Source organism: Pollachius pollachius (genome assembly GCF_949987615.1).
Source record: "Pollachius pollachius genome assembly, chromosome: 20".
Taxonomy (NCBI): Eukaryota; Metazoa; Chordata; class Actinopteri; order Gadiformes; family Gadidae; genus Pollachius; species Pollachius pollachius.
In genome coordinates this window covers 16,872,805-16,890,017 of record NC_136953.1, presented here as the reverse complement: position 1 = coordinate 16,890,017, position 17,213 = coordinate 16,872,805, and the positions used below count along the sequence as shown (strand labels likewise).

At 51.2% G+C, this 17,213-nt stretch overlaps 4 protein-coding genes across 4 annotated transcripts in view; 1 reads left to right on the top strand and 3 right to left on the bottom strand.

Moving 5' to 3' along the window:
- The window catches only part of chd3 (chromodomain helicase DNA binding protein 3), a 31,850-nt gene extending 29,178 nt beyond the window's left edge, over positions 1–2,672 (bottom strand). The window contains exons 1-2 of the mRNA XM_079757690.1: positions 2,385–2,672; positions 188–306 (exon numbers count right to left, since the gene is read on the bottom strand). Of these exons, the coding sequence (XP_079613816.1) occupies positions 188–306; positions 2,385–2,562 (297 nt within the window). The 5' untranslated portion in view covers positions 2,563–2,672. The remainder of the gene's footprint in view (positions 1–187; positions 307–2,384) is intronic.
- A 1,643-nt stretch (positions 2,673–4,315) lies between these two features.
- Positions 4,316–6,421, bottom strand: cyb5d1 (cytochrome b5 domain containing 1; the record flags this gene model as incomplete). Its single annotated transcript, XM_079758130.1, has 4 exons — positions 4,316–4,546; positions 5,820–6,038; positions 6,139–6,215; positions 6,301–6,421. 4 exons carry the CDS (start codon positions 6,419–6,421, stop codon positions 4,316–4,318), a joined length of 648 nt encoding a protein of 215 aa, XP_079614256.1.
- Positions 6,422–6,722: 301 nt separating this feature from the next.
- Positions 6,723–8,104, top strand: naa38 (N-alpha-acetyltransferase 38, NatC auxiliary subunit). The gene is made up of 3 exons (XM_079757768.1): positions 6,723–6,763; positions 6,921–7,083; positions 7,646–8,104. Exons 1-3 carry the CDS (start codon positions 6,737–6,739, stop codon positions 7,768–7,770), a joined length of 315 nt encoding a protein of 104 aa, XP_079613894.1. The 5' UTR covers positions 6,723–6,736; the 3' UTR covers positions 7,771–8,104.
- Positions 8,105–8,190: 86 nt separating this feature from the next.
- dnajc3b (DnaJ (Hsp40) homolog, subfamily C, member 3b) lies at positions 8,191–16,400 on the bottom strand. Its single transcript, XM_079758407.1, has 12 exons — positions 15,956–16,400; positions 15,382–15,492; positions 14,648–14,772; positions 14,465–14,539; positions 14,049–14,192; positions 13,158–13,339; positions 12,660–12,779; positions 12,299–12,404; positions 11,937–12,057; positions 11,197–11,329; positions 10,039–10,187; positions 8,191–9,711 (listed from the first exon to the last, which is right to left on the bottom strand). The coding sequence occupies exons 1-12, from the start codon at positions 16,038–16,040 to the stop codon at positions 9,560–9,562; spliced, it is 1,503 nt and encodes a 500-aa protein (XP_079614533.1). The 5' UTR covers positions 16,041–16,400; the 3' UTR covers positions 8,191–9,559.
- Positions 16,401–17,213: the final 813 nt, after the last annotated feature.

The following is a 17,213-nucleotide window of genomic DNA, read 5'->3' as shown; positions in this document are numbered from 1 at the left end:
GCCCTGAATTAGCGACCCTGAGCACAATGAAGTATGCCTGGTTATATATATGTTCTCTCTCGCTCTCTCTCCAACCCCCCCCCCCCCCCTTTTATCATCTTGACATATCGGTGTCAGCAGGTGTTTGGCCTCAGTAAGACATCGCTAGGTGAGCTAGTGTCCCAGAGCTCGCCGCGGCATCACTTACGATCTTCTTGCGTTTCCTGGGCTTGGCGGGCTTCCCCTCCTCCGTTGTCTTGGGATCCTTCTTCTTCTTCGGACGTCCTTTCTTCCGGACGGGGCCCGCCCTGTCCGGGGCCTTCTCCTCTGCCAGGACCAATCAGATGAGAGGAGAGGAGAGGAGAGAGAGAAAGAGAGAGAGAGAGAGAGTGAGAGAGAGAGAGAGAGAGAGAGAGAGAGAGAGAGAGAGAGAGAGAATCGTCTCTCATTAGCATCCGACCAGAGACAATCCACTCAAAGGCCACCACGACACCCAGATGATCTGGGATCAATTCAACGGCAGTTGGAGACGGAGGCTTCGTGACCTCCGACCCCTCGCTGAAATCCAACGCACTCCAAATTAGTTCCAGTTATTGTGTGGGTAATTGGATTTGCTGGCTGCTGCTGCTTCAATGGGAGGCGGCGGCTGGTTAATAGAGACGTGGCTGTTTGGACCACGTTGGGCTGTGGGCTGAACACTACAGTGTATTTCTGTCAGACTTTTGCAATGCAGTAAAAGCAAGATAGGTTGGATAAGGCGGGAACCACGATGAAGAGGGGCTCTCATTGGATGGCCATTACAGCCAAAAAAAATAGCCCACAACTAAATTGAGATTGTTGGTGGACATAGGAATATTATATTATTGGAATATTTATGGCTAAAAAAAGAAACGCTTCTGGTCCAGCGTATACATGGCTAGAGTTGGTTGTCGTGGAAGAATTTGAAAAAGCCGACCGTATGAACCAAACATGTACATGGGAACTAAAGAGAGAGACAGAAAGAATGACGAGACAGAGCCGCTGGGAAACGGCTCAGGGGTGAAAAGCGACACACTGAGGCAGCAGTACCAGTATGAGGGGAGCCTAACCAGCATTTGGGAGGCAGAAATCTCCCAGCCCGCCTGCTAGGCTGCCTGTTTTGTGTTTATGTCGTCTGCTGTGTCGCTAGCAGTGCCCACCTCCTACCGACTCGACGTGCGAGCTGCAGCCGAACGAGAACAGCCAGAGGCGGCGTCGTCACACCCGCGAGTGTCGGGGATTCAAAGGCCGCTGCGGTCAGATGAGACAGAAACACTTTCTCCCACCGTTTGATCTTCCGCCGCTCGACCCCCCCACGGAGCGGGTCGCCGGGGGGGTTAAGACCCCTCAGTGGGACGCCAGCTTAATTGATTTGACTGCTGCCCCCTTCGTGAAGGGGTGGCGCGGGGAAAAGGTGCTAATTATGCGGAGCAATTAGCTGGTGACCCACTTCCTCTGGCGGTAACGGGCCGCCGCGCGCCGGGAATCAAACGCCCCCCCGTCGAGCCGACAGAACGCGAGCGCGTGGAGGAGATCCCCGGGTGACTTTGATTCACCGACATCGGCTGCTTAAGACTCCCAGAGAAACTTCCGTGAGACTGACTCACTCCATCGTCGTATATGGTCTTGGATAAAATATCTCAATTAATAAAATCTAAATGTGTTGCTTTGTTTTCCGACCCCTGATTCTACTGATCAGATATAAACCCAGGTATCGATCCTCGCCGTGGATCAATACCTGGGTGTTCCCGGCAGCCGACTAGCCACCTCTTTCGACCGGGGTGAATGAAGTCTGTCGCACATGAGATGTAACCCTGTCATCACCCCGGGGCATCACAGCTCAGGGTGTCATTCCCGGGCACCAAGACCCCCGGTACCACGACCCCCGGTACCGCGACCCGGTACCACGGCCCGGTACCACGACCCCCGGTACCACGGCCCGGTACCATGACCCGGCCCGGTACCACGACCCGCGACCCGGCCCACGGTCCAGTACGGGTCCAGACCCCGTCCACTACCGGACCAGAACCCGCGGGGCTGCGGTCCCCCAGAGGGAGACCAGTCCGGCTGGCAGTGGGGGACGACGTGAGGCTGCAGGGACCAGCGACCAGCGACCAGAGAGGATCCAGCGACCAGAGACCGTTATGGCTTCAAGTTTGCTCCAAGTTGGTCCCCAACTCGTAGGGAGCTGGCTTGGACCGGGACCAGGTCGAGAGACACGGCAGCAGCATGACACAAACGCGTGCGCGCACACACACACACACACACACACACACACACACACACACACACACACACACAGGGGTGGATTTCTCGCCTCCATCGTAAGCGTGTTTCTATTCTCCGAGCGCGCGCTCCCGACTCCTTCTCGCCCGTCTCTACTGTACCTGGCGCGAGCGCCGCCGGCGGCTTGATGTCGCCGCCGCAGTCCCAGTCCGGCGGGTCCTCGTGCGGGTCTCCTCCGCCCGGGTCCCGCTCCTCGTCCCGGTCCTCATCGAACCCTCCTCCTCCCTCGGAGCGAAGCGCCTCGTCCTCCTCGGAGGAGCGGAGAGGAGAGGACATCATAATCCTCTCATCGGGTCCCGCTCCCGGGTCCAGAAAGCGGGTTTCTCCCTGGATTATGGGATGTTTATTTAATATTCAAATCGGACCAGGAGAGTGGGGGGCGTTTGGAATATTTTACACTAGGCAACGCAACAAAGATGGCCGACCTTATATTTATTTTTTAACAACCCCCCCCAATAAGAAAAAATCCCCTTACATAAAAAAATGGCTGACTATATTATTTCAGAACGCACCCCCTCCTCCCTCTCTCTCTCTCTCTCCCCCTCTCTCTCTCTCTCTCTGCCTGTAGTCGCCCCCTCCCATCTTAAAAATGTACACATTGTTACCAGGAAAGGGGTGTGTGCGTGTGCGTGTGTCTGCTTGTCTACGCGTCGGTGTATGTGCGCGCGTATGAATGTAAGTTACACTGTTACTTGTGTCTGGGGTGCAGCCCCCCCCCTCCCTGATCAGAAAACGCATTCGAGCGACTCGTCCGTTTACAGGCACTTTCCAACATCACGCAGTGTCTGCATTGCAGACGCCTCCTAAACACACATCCTACGCACACGCACACACACACACAGACACACACACACACACACACGCTAACATGGCCACCTTGTGTATTCTTGGGAACCCTGCCGCTGTATGTTATTTTTGGTGCGTGTGGTGTGTATGTGCATGTTTGTGTGCGTGCGTGTTTCCATCGGGAGGGTTTCCAGTGCTGGGGAGGGATTGCGAGAGGGGGGCTGGGAAATATGCCGCAGCCATGCCCATGCCGACATCAGATTGTATTGCTTAAAAACATTAACTATTTGTGGGGAGGACAGGAGTAGATATGCAAATGAAGAATGTATGTTTTTCATTTGCACAGCGCTTTGGCAGACGAGGAGTTAAAAACGCAAAGCGATCCTATTTCCAGTAGGCCTACCAGGGATTGTAACAGAGGTTTTGCTTCAAGGGAGACGGATTTCCCGGTAACTTTGAGCCCGATGCTCCGTGGTCCACCTCCAGCCCCACTGCCCGGGCGGGACAACTGGGGGGCAGTGAGGCCACGGGGACACCGCCGCCTACCCCCCATTTGGACACCGTCAGTATGAAAAGATAATGTAATAAACATTTGATGAGTAACGAAATTCGGCCGTCTGTCAATACTCTTGGTACATTCTGTACTGGCGCGCTCTAGAGGAGCAATGTGGAGATATCTATAGATGGGAGATCATTAATCTTGATGTAATGGAACAGCCTGCATTACATTCCCTGGATGCGGTACAGTAACTTCAGATTGCTTTGTTCTACCAAGGAGTGGAAGTTAGGAGTTATAATATACTATAATAAGATCTTTACCCTATAATAAACACACACAGACCATAATAAGAGCTATAACCTACAATAAACACATACAGACCATACAGAACATAATAAGACCTATAACCTATAATAACACACACACACACACACACACACACACCATAATAACGCATACAGACCGTAATAAGACCTATAATAAACACATCCAGACCATAATGAAACCTAGAACCTATAATAACACAGGCCATATAGAACATAATAAGACCTATAACTTATAATAACACACACAGACCATAATAACGCATACAGAACGTAATAAGACCTATAATAAACACATCCAGACCATAATAAAACCTATAATAAACACACTCTTCCGATAATGCCATCCATGGACTTTAATACCATTCAGACCCTCATCAGACTTCATAGCACACAGACCATAATAACCCCACAGACCCCAGTGTCACAGCTCGGTGAGGTCGTCGTTGAAGTACAGGCAGATGGCGGGGGTGAAGAGGTCCCGGTCCAGCCGGCAGCGGTCCATGTCGGGGTCCTCGTCCGGGACCCCGTTCTCCCCCAGGGTGCGGTCCATGAGGAGGGGGGTGCCCGCATGCTTCCAGGTGTAGCTACCGGCGTGCGTGTTGTAGCGCATGTAGCGCTGCAGCACCTCCTCCAGCGTCTCCTCCGAACACACCTGGGGAACACATCATCAGCCAATTAACCAATTAGTACATTCGTACATTAGCCTATTCATAAGTGAGCCAGTGAGTTAATCAACAGGCAAGTCAATCAGCGCACAGAGAATCAGTAAACCAATTAGTCAATTAACCAGCCATCCAATTAGTCAGTGAAGAAGTCAATTATTCAGTCAGCATTCCATCACGAATACAGTATGTCCTTTAAGTCAGCGAGTCAGTGATTCAGGCGATCAATAGATTATTCAGGTAATAAATCAGGTAAAATCTGCTTAAATCCAGAACCAAGAAATAAGCATGTCCTGGATTAATATATTCATATATATTATAATAATATATAATAAGTACGCATGCAACCAGCCTATGCAACTAGTGGTTGACAACCATGTCAACCATTGTGTGTGTGTGTGTGTGTGTGTGTGTGTGTGTGTGTGTGTTTCAGTCCCTATAAGACCAGGGAGGGAGGGAGGGAGGGAGGGGGGTGATTCACTTGTGTACGTTCGAGGAACAGAGAGAGGAGTGATGACACATGGATGAACTTTGTGTGTGTGTGTGTGTGTGTGTGTAGCCTCTAGTGATGAAGGAGCCCGCTGCTGCCAGACAGGAAGGTTAATGGCACCAGAATTGTGTGTGTGTGTGTGTGTGTGTGTGTGTGTGTGTGTGTGTGTGTGTGTCCATGTGTGTGGCCGCCCTTGCTTGTGTGTGTGAGCCAGGCATCCAGATGCATATTTACATGTGGGAATGCGCACGTGTGTTGCAGACACCAGCACACCTGGCCAGGCCTTCCTCTGTAGGCCACACGCACGCACGCACGCACACACACACACCATCCCTTGTGTGTGTGTGTGTGTGTGTGTGTGTGTGTTAAGGGGCTCAGCAGCAGCTAAAATCAAGGATGATAGAGAGGAGGAAGGGAGGGATGGAGGGAGGGAGGGAGGGAGGGGGGGGCGTGGTGCAGCTCAGGAGCTACCCCCTGATTACGTGATGTATTACAGACAGAGGAAGACACAAACACCTGCTGCCCATTCATCCTCTAGGCCTCTCGCCCAGAGAGAGAGAGAGAGAGAGAGAGATAGACTGAAAAAATGAAGTGTGGATTCAACAGATATGTAATGGTTTTCCATTAGTTGATTTCCAAACTAACAATATCAACATTCTTAATTCATGAATATTAAAATAAGCAGCATGAAATACATCAGAGATAATTTATATATTCTCATGCATAACATAACTAATATATTATATATTATAAGATAATATATAATATAATACCTCGAGCAGCTGCTCCTGGGAGGTCAGTGTGTTGACCACCCGGACCCAGCGCGTCTTGGCGGTCAGGTACCCCACCTCGTACCGCGGGTCCCTCCACCACGGCCGGCCGAAGTCGTTGTCCCAGTCGCTGCGGGGCCGCGGCGGGGGGACGTGCAGGAAGCGCCCCCTGGGGGTGAAGTACTTCACGCAGCTGGTCACCGGGTCGACGTGGGTGAGGATCTGTGGGACGTTAAAGGGAATTTATTTATCCGATTATTGTACTAATATGTTACAGTAATGTTAAAACACGAATGCAGCATCTAAATCAGTTCAAACTCACGTCTTTCGTTTTGGGGTCGAACCAGTGGCTGATGTCATTTCCTGCGCATTCAATAATTGGCAGCAGCAGAATATCACCTGGAAAGAGCAGGGTTTTTTTTGTGACCTGACAAAATCATATTTCTTTTACGTATTTTTGTACCCGCACATGCGCAGTAGCTACCTCGGTGCTCCCTCACCAGCGGCGTCAGGTCGCACACTTTGCCCACGAAGGAGACCCACAGGTCGGCCGCGGAGTTGTGAGCGGACACCTCGTCGGGAGTGTAGTACTTGGATCTCGGCATCTTAGTTTCAATCTTTATTTATAAAAACAAACTCGACCGACGCTGTGTTATTGGAACGCCTCCCAAACGGACCCGTTGCCCTGGAGACCAAGTGGGCGTTGCCCGCAGCCCAAACCAATACGCTTCACATTTATTAAAATAATTGCTTGTCACAAAATGATTAGAGAATTATCAAACACAGTACTTTGTATTAAATATATTCTGAAAATAATAGATAATAAAATATTGCAGTTAATGCCCCCCAAGCTACGTCACAGAGTTCCGGTTTTCTGGTCCGTCGGAATATTTCGTCCGCCGGAAACCGAGAGAAAAGGGATGGAAGAGAACGGTCCTCCGTGTAACGTATGTGATCCTCCCCAAACAATCAGTGTTAACCATTATCCCATTGGTTTACTTATATATCGTGTATAGCCTTTGGTACGTTCGTGAAATCTGATAAAGCACAGACACATTTGTCCATTCCCTCATCATTGATTGACGGCTCATTGTTGATTGACAGCTTGAGGCCCCGTCGTCGTCCAGACAGAAGCTGGAGGGGCTGCTGAACAAGAACATGCGGATCCGCATGACGGACGGCCGGACCCTGGTGGGCCTCTTCCTCTGCACGGACCGCGACTGCAACGTCATCCTGGGGTCCGCCCAGGAGTTCCTAAAGTCCTCAGGTAGGAACTGCGACCCTCTGATGATGATGATGCTTCTACGTGTTGAAACCATCAGTCCACAGCCCTTGGTCGTTATAGTAGACGCCACTGGTTTGTTTTACCAGCAGTGACACTTTCTAGTATAGGCCTCATTACAAGTAGGTTAGCTGTGGCTCTATGACGGGTAGATGAACCATCAGTCAGTGGCTCAGTCCACTGAAAGGTTCTCTACCAGTGGGTTCAGTCCACTGAATGGTTCTATGGTTCTATCTCTGTGTTGACCCCTGGTCCTGGTGCTAACTCCTCACTCTGTGTGTTAACTCCTCCCTCTGTGTTGACTCCTCCCTCTGTGTTGACTCCTCCCTCTGTGTGTTAACTCCTCCCTCTGTGTGTTAACTCCTCCCTCTGTGTGTTAACTCCTCCCTGTGTGTTAACTCCTCCCTGTGTGTTAACTCCTCCCTGTGTTAACTCCTCCCTGTGTTAACTCCTCCCTCTGTGTGTTAACTCCTCCCTCTGTGTGTTAACTCCTCCCTCTGTGTGCTAACTCCTCCCTCTGTGTGCTAACTCCTCCCTTTGTGTGCAGACATGTTCTCCCAGGGGGAGCCGCGCGTGCTGGGCCTGGCTATGATCCCCGGCCACCACGTGGTCTCCATCGAGGTGGAGGCCGACACGCTGGCCGACGCGGGGTGCTTCAGGGGCAGCCACTGAGGCCCGGACGCCCCCTACCTCCACCTGCCCCAACCTGCCTCCAGGGGAGGGCTGGAGGGAGGGTCACAGCGAACTGGTGGTAGCTGCCGTCGAGGGAGGTCCATTACCTGGTACGAGGAGCAGAGTAGATGGTCTCTCCACTCTTCTGGAGATCACCTACCCTCTCTGACGCTGTGTGGGGAAAACTTTGTTGCAGACACGTTTGGACAATTGTGTGTATGTAAGTGTGTGTGTGATGAGGATGCTTGGAACATGTGACTCAAAGTGAATGGGTTGAAAGCGAGATCGAGTTGTACTTATTTCTTGTTTTTAAATAAACTTGTTTAGTACTGTTGACGAAGCAGATTGGATGTTTCATCATTTGGGCAAACAAATGACTTTCAGATAAACTTGATACAAAGGGGATTTTTTTCTTTGTACTTTAATATTTGTACATATCCGCTTACCCAGCTTGGCAACGAACTCTGGTACAACAAAGTCCCCTATAAACTCCAGGAAGAGGCCCTCTGCCATTGGTTAAAAATCAAAAGGTTTGTCACATTAGGGCTTCCTACAATAAAACAGTGAACGATTCAAAGAACTTACAGTAACTATGTCTTGGAATATGACATCCCGATTCGTCTTTTAAATATTATTTTCATTCATGTCTTGACAACCAATACCAATAAACTGGAAAATGAGAAATACAAATGTCAGGTTTTTCAAACTTTAAAATGTTAAATAATGTAAACCGGTCAGACCTTCCATCTCCGTTAACAGTGGTGGTTGGGGCAACAGTTGGTCTGAGCTGCCAAATAAAGTCGGTTTGACTTTGTATATCTTAGGTCGAGTAAACAATATAAAACGGGAGAACGCTAGTATCGGATCAACCTGTAGGGAGTGAGAGGTGGGTGATGAGCAGCAGTGCGACGACTGTCGACCGGGGGCCATTTTGATGGTTCAAGCTCTTAAAGGTAACTTTATTGATCCTTTGACTTTCAAACGACAACTGGAGTTTTCTTGGTGGAAATTTAGGAGGAGGGAACACAGTCAACATTCTGGGGTTTAACCAAATCTGGAGTGGTTGTTTTAAAGAAATCATTTTTTCTTATTTTAAAAGTGCAATTTCACAAAGATGTGCTTGAAGAGACAAAGGAAAGAAAATGAAAAAAGTAAGAAATGCTAAGAGTCTTGAATCAACCAGACTTTGTAAAACAAAATGAAAAATCCTCAAGTTCCGCTTCAGTCGGTTTAAAAAGTAGAAGCCATCCAAGACCAGAAAAAGGAGTGAGCAACTGAAAATAAGAAAACGGGGAAAAAACAAAAACTAAATAGAAGTCTCTTGGTAGAGATTCACGAATGGCACAGAGAAATCACCGGGAGAATCACATGTCCCAGAAGGAAAGCGGGGGGAAGGAAGCGCTGCTGATTCCAGCCGCCACCACCTCCCCCACCTCCACGTTGGGGAGACTTGATCGCAGAAGGACTCAACTAAACCACCAACAGTAACCGAAGTAGGGTGTCCCCATCTTGTCGACCAGAGAGTCACTGGGGCCCCCGGGTGGGGGGGGGAGGGAAGGGGGGCTGCGGTACGGTCGAGGTTCAGACAACCCAACCACCCAACGAGGCGACAAATAAAAAAGACGACAAATAAAAACCAGTCCGAGGTGAAGCACTGCTCAGGCTGTTCCTCCCGTTCCCATCCCCCCCCCCAAAAATAAAGTACTTCCTCCGTCCCTCTCCCCAGTGTCCGGTCCAGACGTCGCCGTGGCCCCCACCATGGTCCCCCAGCCAGCCCGGGCCCCTGGTTCTAGTTGTGCTGGAACTTGAAGTGGTAGTTGCCCCCCGACTCGAAGGGGTTGAAGTGGAAGGGCCACCCGTGGGAGCCCTGCCCCCCACCGCCCCCCTGCTGGCTCTCAGGGTCCAGGGGGTCCTCGCCCGAGTCGAACTTCTGCCGCATCTCTGGAGGGGAGAAAGGATGGATTGAGCCTAAACAAGGACAACACTATAGCGCCGTCTATTTGTCGAACAGATTCATTTCAGGTAATGAGTGAACTACTGCCAAATTTACACCGGTTTACTCTCACAATAAACCCTGAATAATATGCTACATTTCTTACAATGACATTAACAGAAGAGAGACGAGATCAACCCTTTAACCGATCTCTTTTGGAAAGCTAGCATCATCCTAAAACATAACTCCTAGAATATAGGAATACATCTAAATAAGTAACCAAAACGTCACATCTGTGAGAACAGATGAGATCAATCAATAATCTATAATCCCACCTGGGTCTATGAGCACTTCTTTGGCCGAGGCGATGTCGATGAATCTTTTCTCCGCCTCCTTCTTCTCTGTCTCAGACTGGAAGTTGTCTGGGTGCCACTGCTGAGCCAGCTTCCTGTAGGCCTTGATGATCTCCTGCTTACCCGCACTCCTGGGAGTCAGATAGATAGAGGCACGTTATTCACCACACACACACACTCCTGGGAGTCAGATAGATAGAGGCACGTTATTCACCACACACACACACACTCCTGGGAGTCAGATAGATAGAGGCAAGTTATCCACCACACACACACACACACATACTCCTGGGAGTCAGATAGATAGAGGCACGTTATCCGCCACACACACACACACACACACACACACACACACACACACACACACACACACACACACACACACACACACACACACACACACACACACACACACACACACACACACACCTGGGAGTCAGATCAGAGGAAGGTTTATCCACCACAATGGAGGTGCTAGGAAAACGCACCATACGCACACACCTCATTAGAGCTGAAGGGTGTGTCAAGATAAACACACACACACCCTGGCGCCATTGCATACTGTATGATTGTTAGGTTACCTTCATATGCGAGTGAGAGTGTTAGTGGACAAATGATTGTTACACATTTCTACCCTGATGACCCACTAAATGCTCCCCCTGTGTATGACACAGCGAGGACTAGTGAATTCTCCTCCACCACCACCACCACCACCACCACCACCACCACCACCACCACCACCACCACCACCACCTCCACAGTGAGGACTAGAGTGTTCTCCTCCTCCACCACCACCACCACCACCACAGTGAGGACTAGAGTGTTCTCCTCCTCCACCACCACCACCTCCTCCACCAGCTTCACCTCCACCACCACCACCACCACCACCACAGTGAGGACTAGAGTGTTCTCCTCCTCCACCACCACCACCACCACCACCACAGTGAGGACTAGAGTGTTCTCCTCCTCCACCTCCACCACCTCCACCACCTCTACCACCACCACCACAGTGAGGACTAGAGTGTTCTCCTCCTCCACCACCACCACCTCCACCACCACCTCCACCACCACAGGGAGGACCAGAGTGCACCTCTCCGTCCCCCCTCTCTGGAGGGGGGCTGTAGGAGCCGTGCAGCCTACCTGCCGACCCCCAGGATTCGGTAGTAGTCCCTCTTGCGGGAGAGCTTTAGCAGCTTCTTGGCTCGCTCCAGGCCTTCCTGGATCTCATTGCTGTCCGTGTCAAACTCCCGGGCTTCCTGGTAGTCCTCCACCGCTGAGGGGGCAGAGAGACGACGGGATGAGACTACTCCCAGAGGAGGAGGGAGGAGAGACGACGGGATGAGACCACTCCCAGAGGAGGAGGGAGGAGAGACCCAACGGGTTTGGAAACGACTCGGAGAACTAGGAGGAACAGCCCGAAACATATGAGGGAAACTAGTAGGAGGGGAAGCAGTGGGGCAATGCGAAGAGCAAGAGATAAAGCGCGAAAGAAAGCCACGCCTCATCTTGCTCGTTAAGCCTACACTTGTCTTGCTCGTTAAGCCACGCCTCGTCTTGCTCGTTAAGCCATGCCTTGTCTTGCTCGTTGAGCCAAGCCTCCCCTTGCTCGTTAAGCCTTGACTTGCTCGTTAAGCCATGCCCCGTCTTGCTCGTTAAGCCATGCCCCGTCTTGCTTGTTAAGCCATGCCTTTTCTTGCTCGTTAAGCCACACCCCATCTTGCTCGTTAAGCCATGCCCCATCTTGCTCGTTAAGCTACGTCTCGTCTTGCTCGTTAAGCCGCTCCCCGTCTCGCTCCTGAGCCACGCCTCGTCTTGCTCATTAAGCCTTGTCTCGTTCAACCGCTCCCCGTCCCGCTCGTAAGCCGAAATGGCGCCGGTACCTTTCTCGTACTCCTGGTTGAGGATGAAGGCCTCCGCCCTGTCCCGCAGCACGTTGGCGTTGCGGGGGTCCCGCTGGTGGGCCTCTGAACACATGTGGATCGCCTCCTGGGGGTCCCTGAGCTGGGGGAGGGAGACACAGGCAGACCTTTAAAAGACACCCCAACATGGACGGTCGTCCCAGTTCATTGCCACATTAATCAACGGGAGGCTGGTAAGAAGCAAATGCTATCGGTTGCTGGGGGAGTAAAAACGCTTAATTTTCTGTCAATTTCTTATTCCTTCATATAAGACCCTAGCCAAAAGGTTTTTATAAGAGGGGAGGGCCCTGGAGGGGGGAGGGTCCTGGGGGGGGCGGGCTCACCTTGACCAGGCAGAAGCAGATCTGGGCCTTGGCCAGGTTGGTGTAGAAGGCCACGTGGGGCTCCGTCTTCATCACCGACTCGTACTTCTCCATCGCCTCCTCGAACCTGACGTAGGGAGGGCGGAGCAACAAACACACACCACTTTGGAACCACAACATTTGGTTTCATGACATCTCCCGTGTGTGTGTGTGTGTGTGTGTGTGTGTGTGTGTGTGTGTGTGTGTGTGTGTGTGCGTGTGTTTCATTGAAAGTGAAAATAAAAAGTAATGGTTCCGCCCCATTGGACGAAACTGTTAACAAGCCCGCCCCCAAGCTGTCACATGGCACACCTCAACCAATCAGAAGGGCCTGTTTCCTCACCTCTCAGCCTGGATGAGTTCGACGGCCGAGTCGAGCTGCTTGCTGAGCTTCTTGACCTGCTTGTAGTGTCTGAAGCACTCCTTATCGTCCTGGTCCAGCTTCAGGCAGTCCCTGATGTGGCTGGAGAGAGAGAGAGAGAGAGAGAGAGAGAGAGAGAGAGAGAGAGAGAGAGAGAGAGAGAGAGAGAGAGAGAGAGAGAGAGAGAGAGAGAGAGAGAGAGAGAGAGAGAGAGAGAGAGAGAGAGAGAGAGAGAGAGAGAGAGAGAGAGATACAGAAGCAGACAGACAGAGAGAGGGGAGATCGACAGAGAGTGAGAGACAAGGAACACAAAACAACAAAAAACAGACAAAGAAGAAGGTACGCGTTAATCCCAGGCAACATCAAAATGCAAATACACAAAACACACACACACACACACACACATACGCACACACACACTAAATGCAAACGGCCCCATTTGCGTGAGATTGAAAAGGACCCCCCGGCCCCGTGCCTCACCCCAGGGACTCGGCGTGCTGCCCCAGGCTGTAGTGCAGGGTGCTCAGCTGGAGGAAGGCGGCGCGGTTGTCGTTGCGGAGCCGCGTGGTGGGGGTCAGGTCCTGGATGGCCTTCTGGGGGTCCCCCAGCCGGATGTAGCAGTCAGCCCGCAACTCCCGCGACTCGGGGTCCCAGGGGGAGATCTGACGGGGGGCGGGGCCCATGGGGGCGGGGCTTGGGTTAGAACACAGTGCTGAACACGCCTCCCTGGAGATTCAAATCATGGGCTCACGACTGTCTTGAGACATGTGACTCCTGAGGCTGCTTTCCTGTTTTAACTACGGCAGGAGAGGCGGATTAGGTCTGTCCAGCAGCTTTGAGTCTACTATATACTATCTAGTCAATGCATCAATCCAAAGCAAAGTGCATCAGATCGAGCTCATTAAGGAGCAGGTAGGGGTTAGACAGTACAGAGACAGGTCATTAAGGAGCAGGTAGGGGTTAGACAGTACAGAGACAGGTCATTAAGGAGCAGGTAGGGGTTAGACAGTACAGAGACAGGTCATAAAGGAGCAGGTAGGGGTTAGACAGTACAGAGACAGGTCATTAAGGAGCAGGTAGGGGTTAGACAGTACAGAGACAGGTCATTAAGGAGCAGGTAGGGGTTAGACAGTACAGAGACAGGTCATTAAGGAGCAGGTAGGGGTTAGACAGTACAGAGACAGGTCATTAAGGAGCAGGTAGGGGTTAGACAGTACAGAGACAGGTCATTAAGGAGCAGGTAGGGGTTAGACAGTACAGAGACAGGTCATTAAGGAGCAGGTCGAGAGGTCAGGGGTCATCTTGCTCTAGGATGCCTACAGCTCAGCCTGCGGGCGTCGGGGATCGAACCCGCGACCTCTCAGGGGTTACCTCGATGACGCGCTCCAGCACGCTGATGCTGCTGCCGTAGTCCCCGCCGTGGTGGGCGGCGTGCGCCTCCTCCTGCAGCTCCTCCAGCTCGTTGGTCCGCATCAGCTGCTCCCGCGCCTCCTGCTGGTCCGGGGAGCGCTCCAGCTGAGGAGGAGGGGGGGGGAGGAGCAGGAGGAGGAGGAGGAGGTGAGAGAGAAAGAAGTTATTAAGATAGACATACAAACCCACTTTTAGTTCCTGTATGCATCTTTGCTATGAGGAACAGAAAGCTGTTCTAGTTCATCTGCGTGGGCCAGAGGAACGGTTCTAGATCGATAGACGACTGTTCTGCTTATGTACGCATCCAAGTCAGGCGAGAACAACGCTAAAGCCAACTAGGGAAGAACCAGGGTACTTCAGGGTATCAGGGTACTCACCACGGCCTCAAAGTCCTCCCGCGCCTCCAGGCAGCTGCCCTGCTTCAGCAGGATGTTCCCTCTCTGCAGCCGGGCCTGGAGACCAGACAGAAAAGAGAGAGACAGGTTGGGAAGGGCATGGATATGGGAGACACATGGAAAAGTATCAACCGGGAAGGCCAACCCGGACTAGCAGGGACTTACAGCCAGGAAGTCTGGTTTGAGCAGGATGGCCTTGGTGAGGTCGGGCAGGGCGGACTTGGACTTGCCCATGGCCAGGAACACGGCGGCCCGCTTGTAGTAGGTCAGGTAGTTCTTGGGGTCGCCCTCTGGAAGAGGTCAGAACAACACCCTCAGCCCACAGCATCCTGAACAACCAACGAAGAAGAGAACCCACGAGGGCCGTACTCCTCTCTGGGCCGCGTAGCGCGTTGGGCGGAGGCGGCAGGTTGTTAGAAGATAACGTCACATGACCAAACAGAGGCGCAGCCATGTGTACATGACACACACAGGAAGTATGTTTCATAAGGAACCGTAATCAGTGTGCACCAGCGTCACCCATAGAATGCATTGGTGAACGTCAGGTCGTTTGTGTTTTTTATATGTCTGTAATCCCGACCCGAGCACGGGGGGTCTAGAGTCACAAACATAGAAGTTGGCTAGACGTAATAAAGCCATCGCTCATGTGTCCTGTTTGCGTATGCGTCTCTGTTTGCGTATTTGTGCAGGCTTGCTGACGTGTCCAAGTGTCTCTGTGTGCCTCTCCCCATGTGTGTGTGCGTCTGTGTGTGTCTCTGTATGCCTTTCTCCTTGTGTGTGTGTGTCTCTGTGTGCCTCTGTGTGTGTGTGTGTGTGTGTGTGTGTGCCTCTCTCCATGTGTGTGTCTGTGTCTCTCTCTGTCAGTGTGTCAGTGTGTGTGTGCGTGTGTGTAACCTTACCCACAGCCGAGTGGTAGTGAGACAAAGCTTCCGCCAGCTGACCGGCTGCCAGCAGCTTCCGACCCATTTCCAAGTGCTGCTCGATGTCCACAGCCGTGGCTCCCAGGACGCCTGTAACACAACACCAGAGAGCTGCTTCACATACCGGGGCGGCCGGGGCCAGGCGGCGAGCTGCTGTCTGTGTTACAGCGTCACCACTTTAGTCGTGGTTTAAATAGAAAACATCCTAAGACTAAGTGTGCAGTGGCAGATTTGCAATCACTGCCAAACAAAAACACTTTTATTTTCAAATTTACAGATCCATCTCAGCAGGGGACAGGAGGGTTGAGATGGCCCCACTACCCCTCCTCTACAGACCACCTATACTGCAGCAGCTGAAGTTTTGAGGAGGAGACACTGGGACAGTTCTCCAGAGAGGGTTTAACACCTGTGTGCTTCAACTGAGAAGCAGAAGCCGGTCATTGTGAACCCTGATCCCATGCCATCAGATGCAGAACCCAGGACAGGTCTTACCGTCCGGCTGGATGTCTAGGAGGACACCGAACAGGGACAGAGACACCAGGACAGGTCTTACCGTCCAGCTGGATGTCCAGGAGCACACCGAACAGGGACAGAGACACCAGGACCCCGCTCAGGCTGCTCCGCCGACCCGCTTCCATGTCCGCCTCTCAACTCTTGTGTCTTATGGAGGATAATGATATTATTAATATTCCTTTGCAGATGCCAATGCGTGTCATTGGACCCCGGATGGTCCTCTTGTACTTCTCATCGTTTCCCCTGCAAAAGGAGCGACACAACACAGTGTATTTACGGTCCGGCGCTCAAAGCCCTCCGTGTGGAAAACCCAGAGCGCAGAAAAAGCGCTAACTAGTTCCCTCCAACACCAGTCTAATCGAAACTAAATCGGGTTCTTATTGTCGTTTTAATCCGGTTGCACTGAAGACTTTAGAGACTTCAGATGCGACGTTCAACAGCTGACGGCTGCGTTTTAACACCGGACTGAACTTGTTGTCGGGCCGGCCGGGTGGACGCCCCCTCTCTGCCCCAATCCCCGCTGGTTGGTCCACGCAGCGCACCGCGGTCCTGGCTGGAGACGTGGGCCGCTCTGATTGGACCAAGGTTTAGTCCCGCCTCAGCAGGACGCCTGTCAGAAAACACCATTTTTGTAAAGGGGCGCGTCCTTCCCTCCGACGGGTCACGCCCCTTTCCAATTATGGTGATATCTGATTTCTGTCAGGCGTCTGGATTATTCTGCGTTATATGTATTCAATAATAATAATAATAATAGTTATTATCATGGTTCAATTATGTGACCAGAAATGAAAAGCAAAATAAATGTCTGTACAACATGTTGTATGTATTTTTTTTTATTGCATTGCCGTTGTAAAAAATATACAGAAAATAAAATGCACTACAATTGATCTTTTATAAAACTGTACAAAACATTTTTTTTTCAGAAACTATTTTCTTTGTATGTATATTTACATGCCAACATATCACTAAAGAATTAATTTGAAAAGATTGTCGAAATATTCCAGTTGTCAAAACGAAAGTGTTTGGTATTGCTCTCATGGTGGGAAACACATTCATATATAAACACATTAAAAGCCTACAATAGACAATAGAAAAATGTATACCTAATTCAATTATTTTGGTACATTTTGTGACGAAGTCATTATTTACAAGTGTCAATATTTTCGCGTTACAAAACAGATAGCTCAAATTAAAAATAATTCAAATTCCTACAGTGATCGCCCCAAAACCCGAACAACACCGACACACAGCGATCTGTTCAACATCTAGCAGTAGACGGTAGAAGGTGACGTCCCACG

Excerpts from the sequence above, each read along its gene's own strand:
- naa38 (XM_079757768.1), top strand. The coding sequence starts at position 6,737 with ATGGAAGAGAACGGTCCTCCGTGTAAC. Across the intron at positions 6,764-6,920 it reads AGAACGGTCCTCCGTGTAAC|CTTGAGGCCCCGTCGTCGTC; the intron begins GTATGTGATCCT and ends GTTGATTGACAG. Across the intron at positions 7,084-7,645 it reads GGAGTTCCTAAAGTCCTCAG|ACATGTTCTCCCAGGGGGAG; the intron begins GTAGGAACTGCG and ends CTTTGTGTGCAG.
- dnajc3b (XM_079758407.1), bottom strand. The coding sequence starts at position 16,040 with ATGGAAGCGGGTCGGCGGAGCAGCCTGAGCGGGGTCCTGGTGTCTCTG. Across the intron at positions 12,058-12,298 it reads TCTGCTTCTGCCTGGTCAAG|CTCAGGGACCCCCAGGAGGC; the intron begins GTGAGCCCGCCC and ends TCCCTCCCCCAG. Across the intron at positions 10,188-11,196 it reads CGAATCCTGGGGGTCGGCAG|GAGTGCGGGTAAGCAGGAGA; the intron begins GTAGGCTGCACG and ends TCTGACTCCCAG.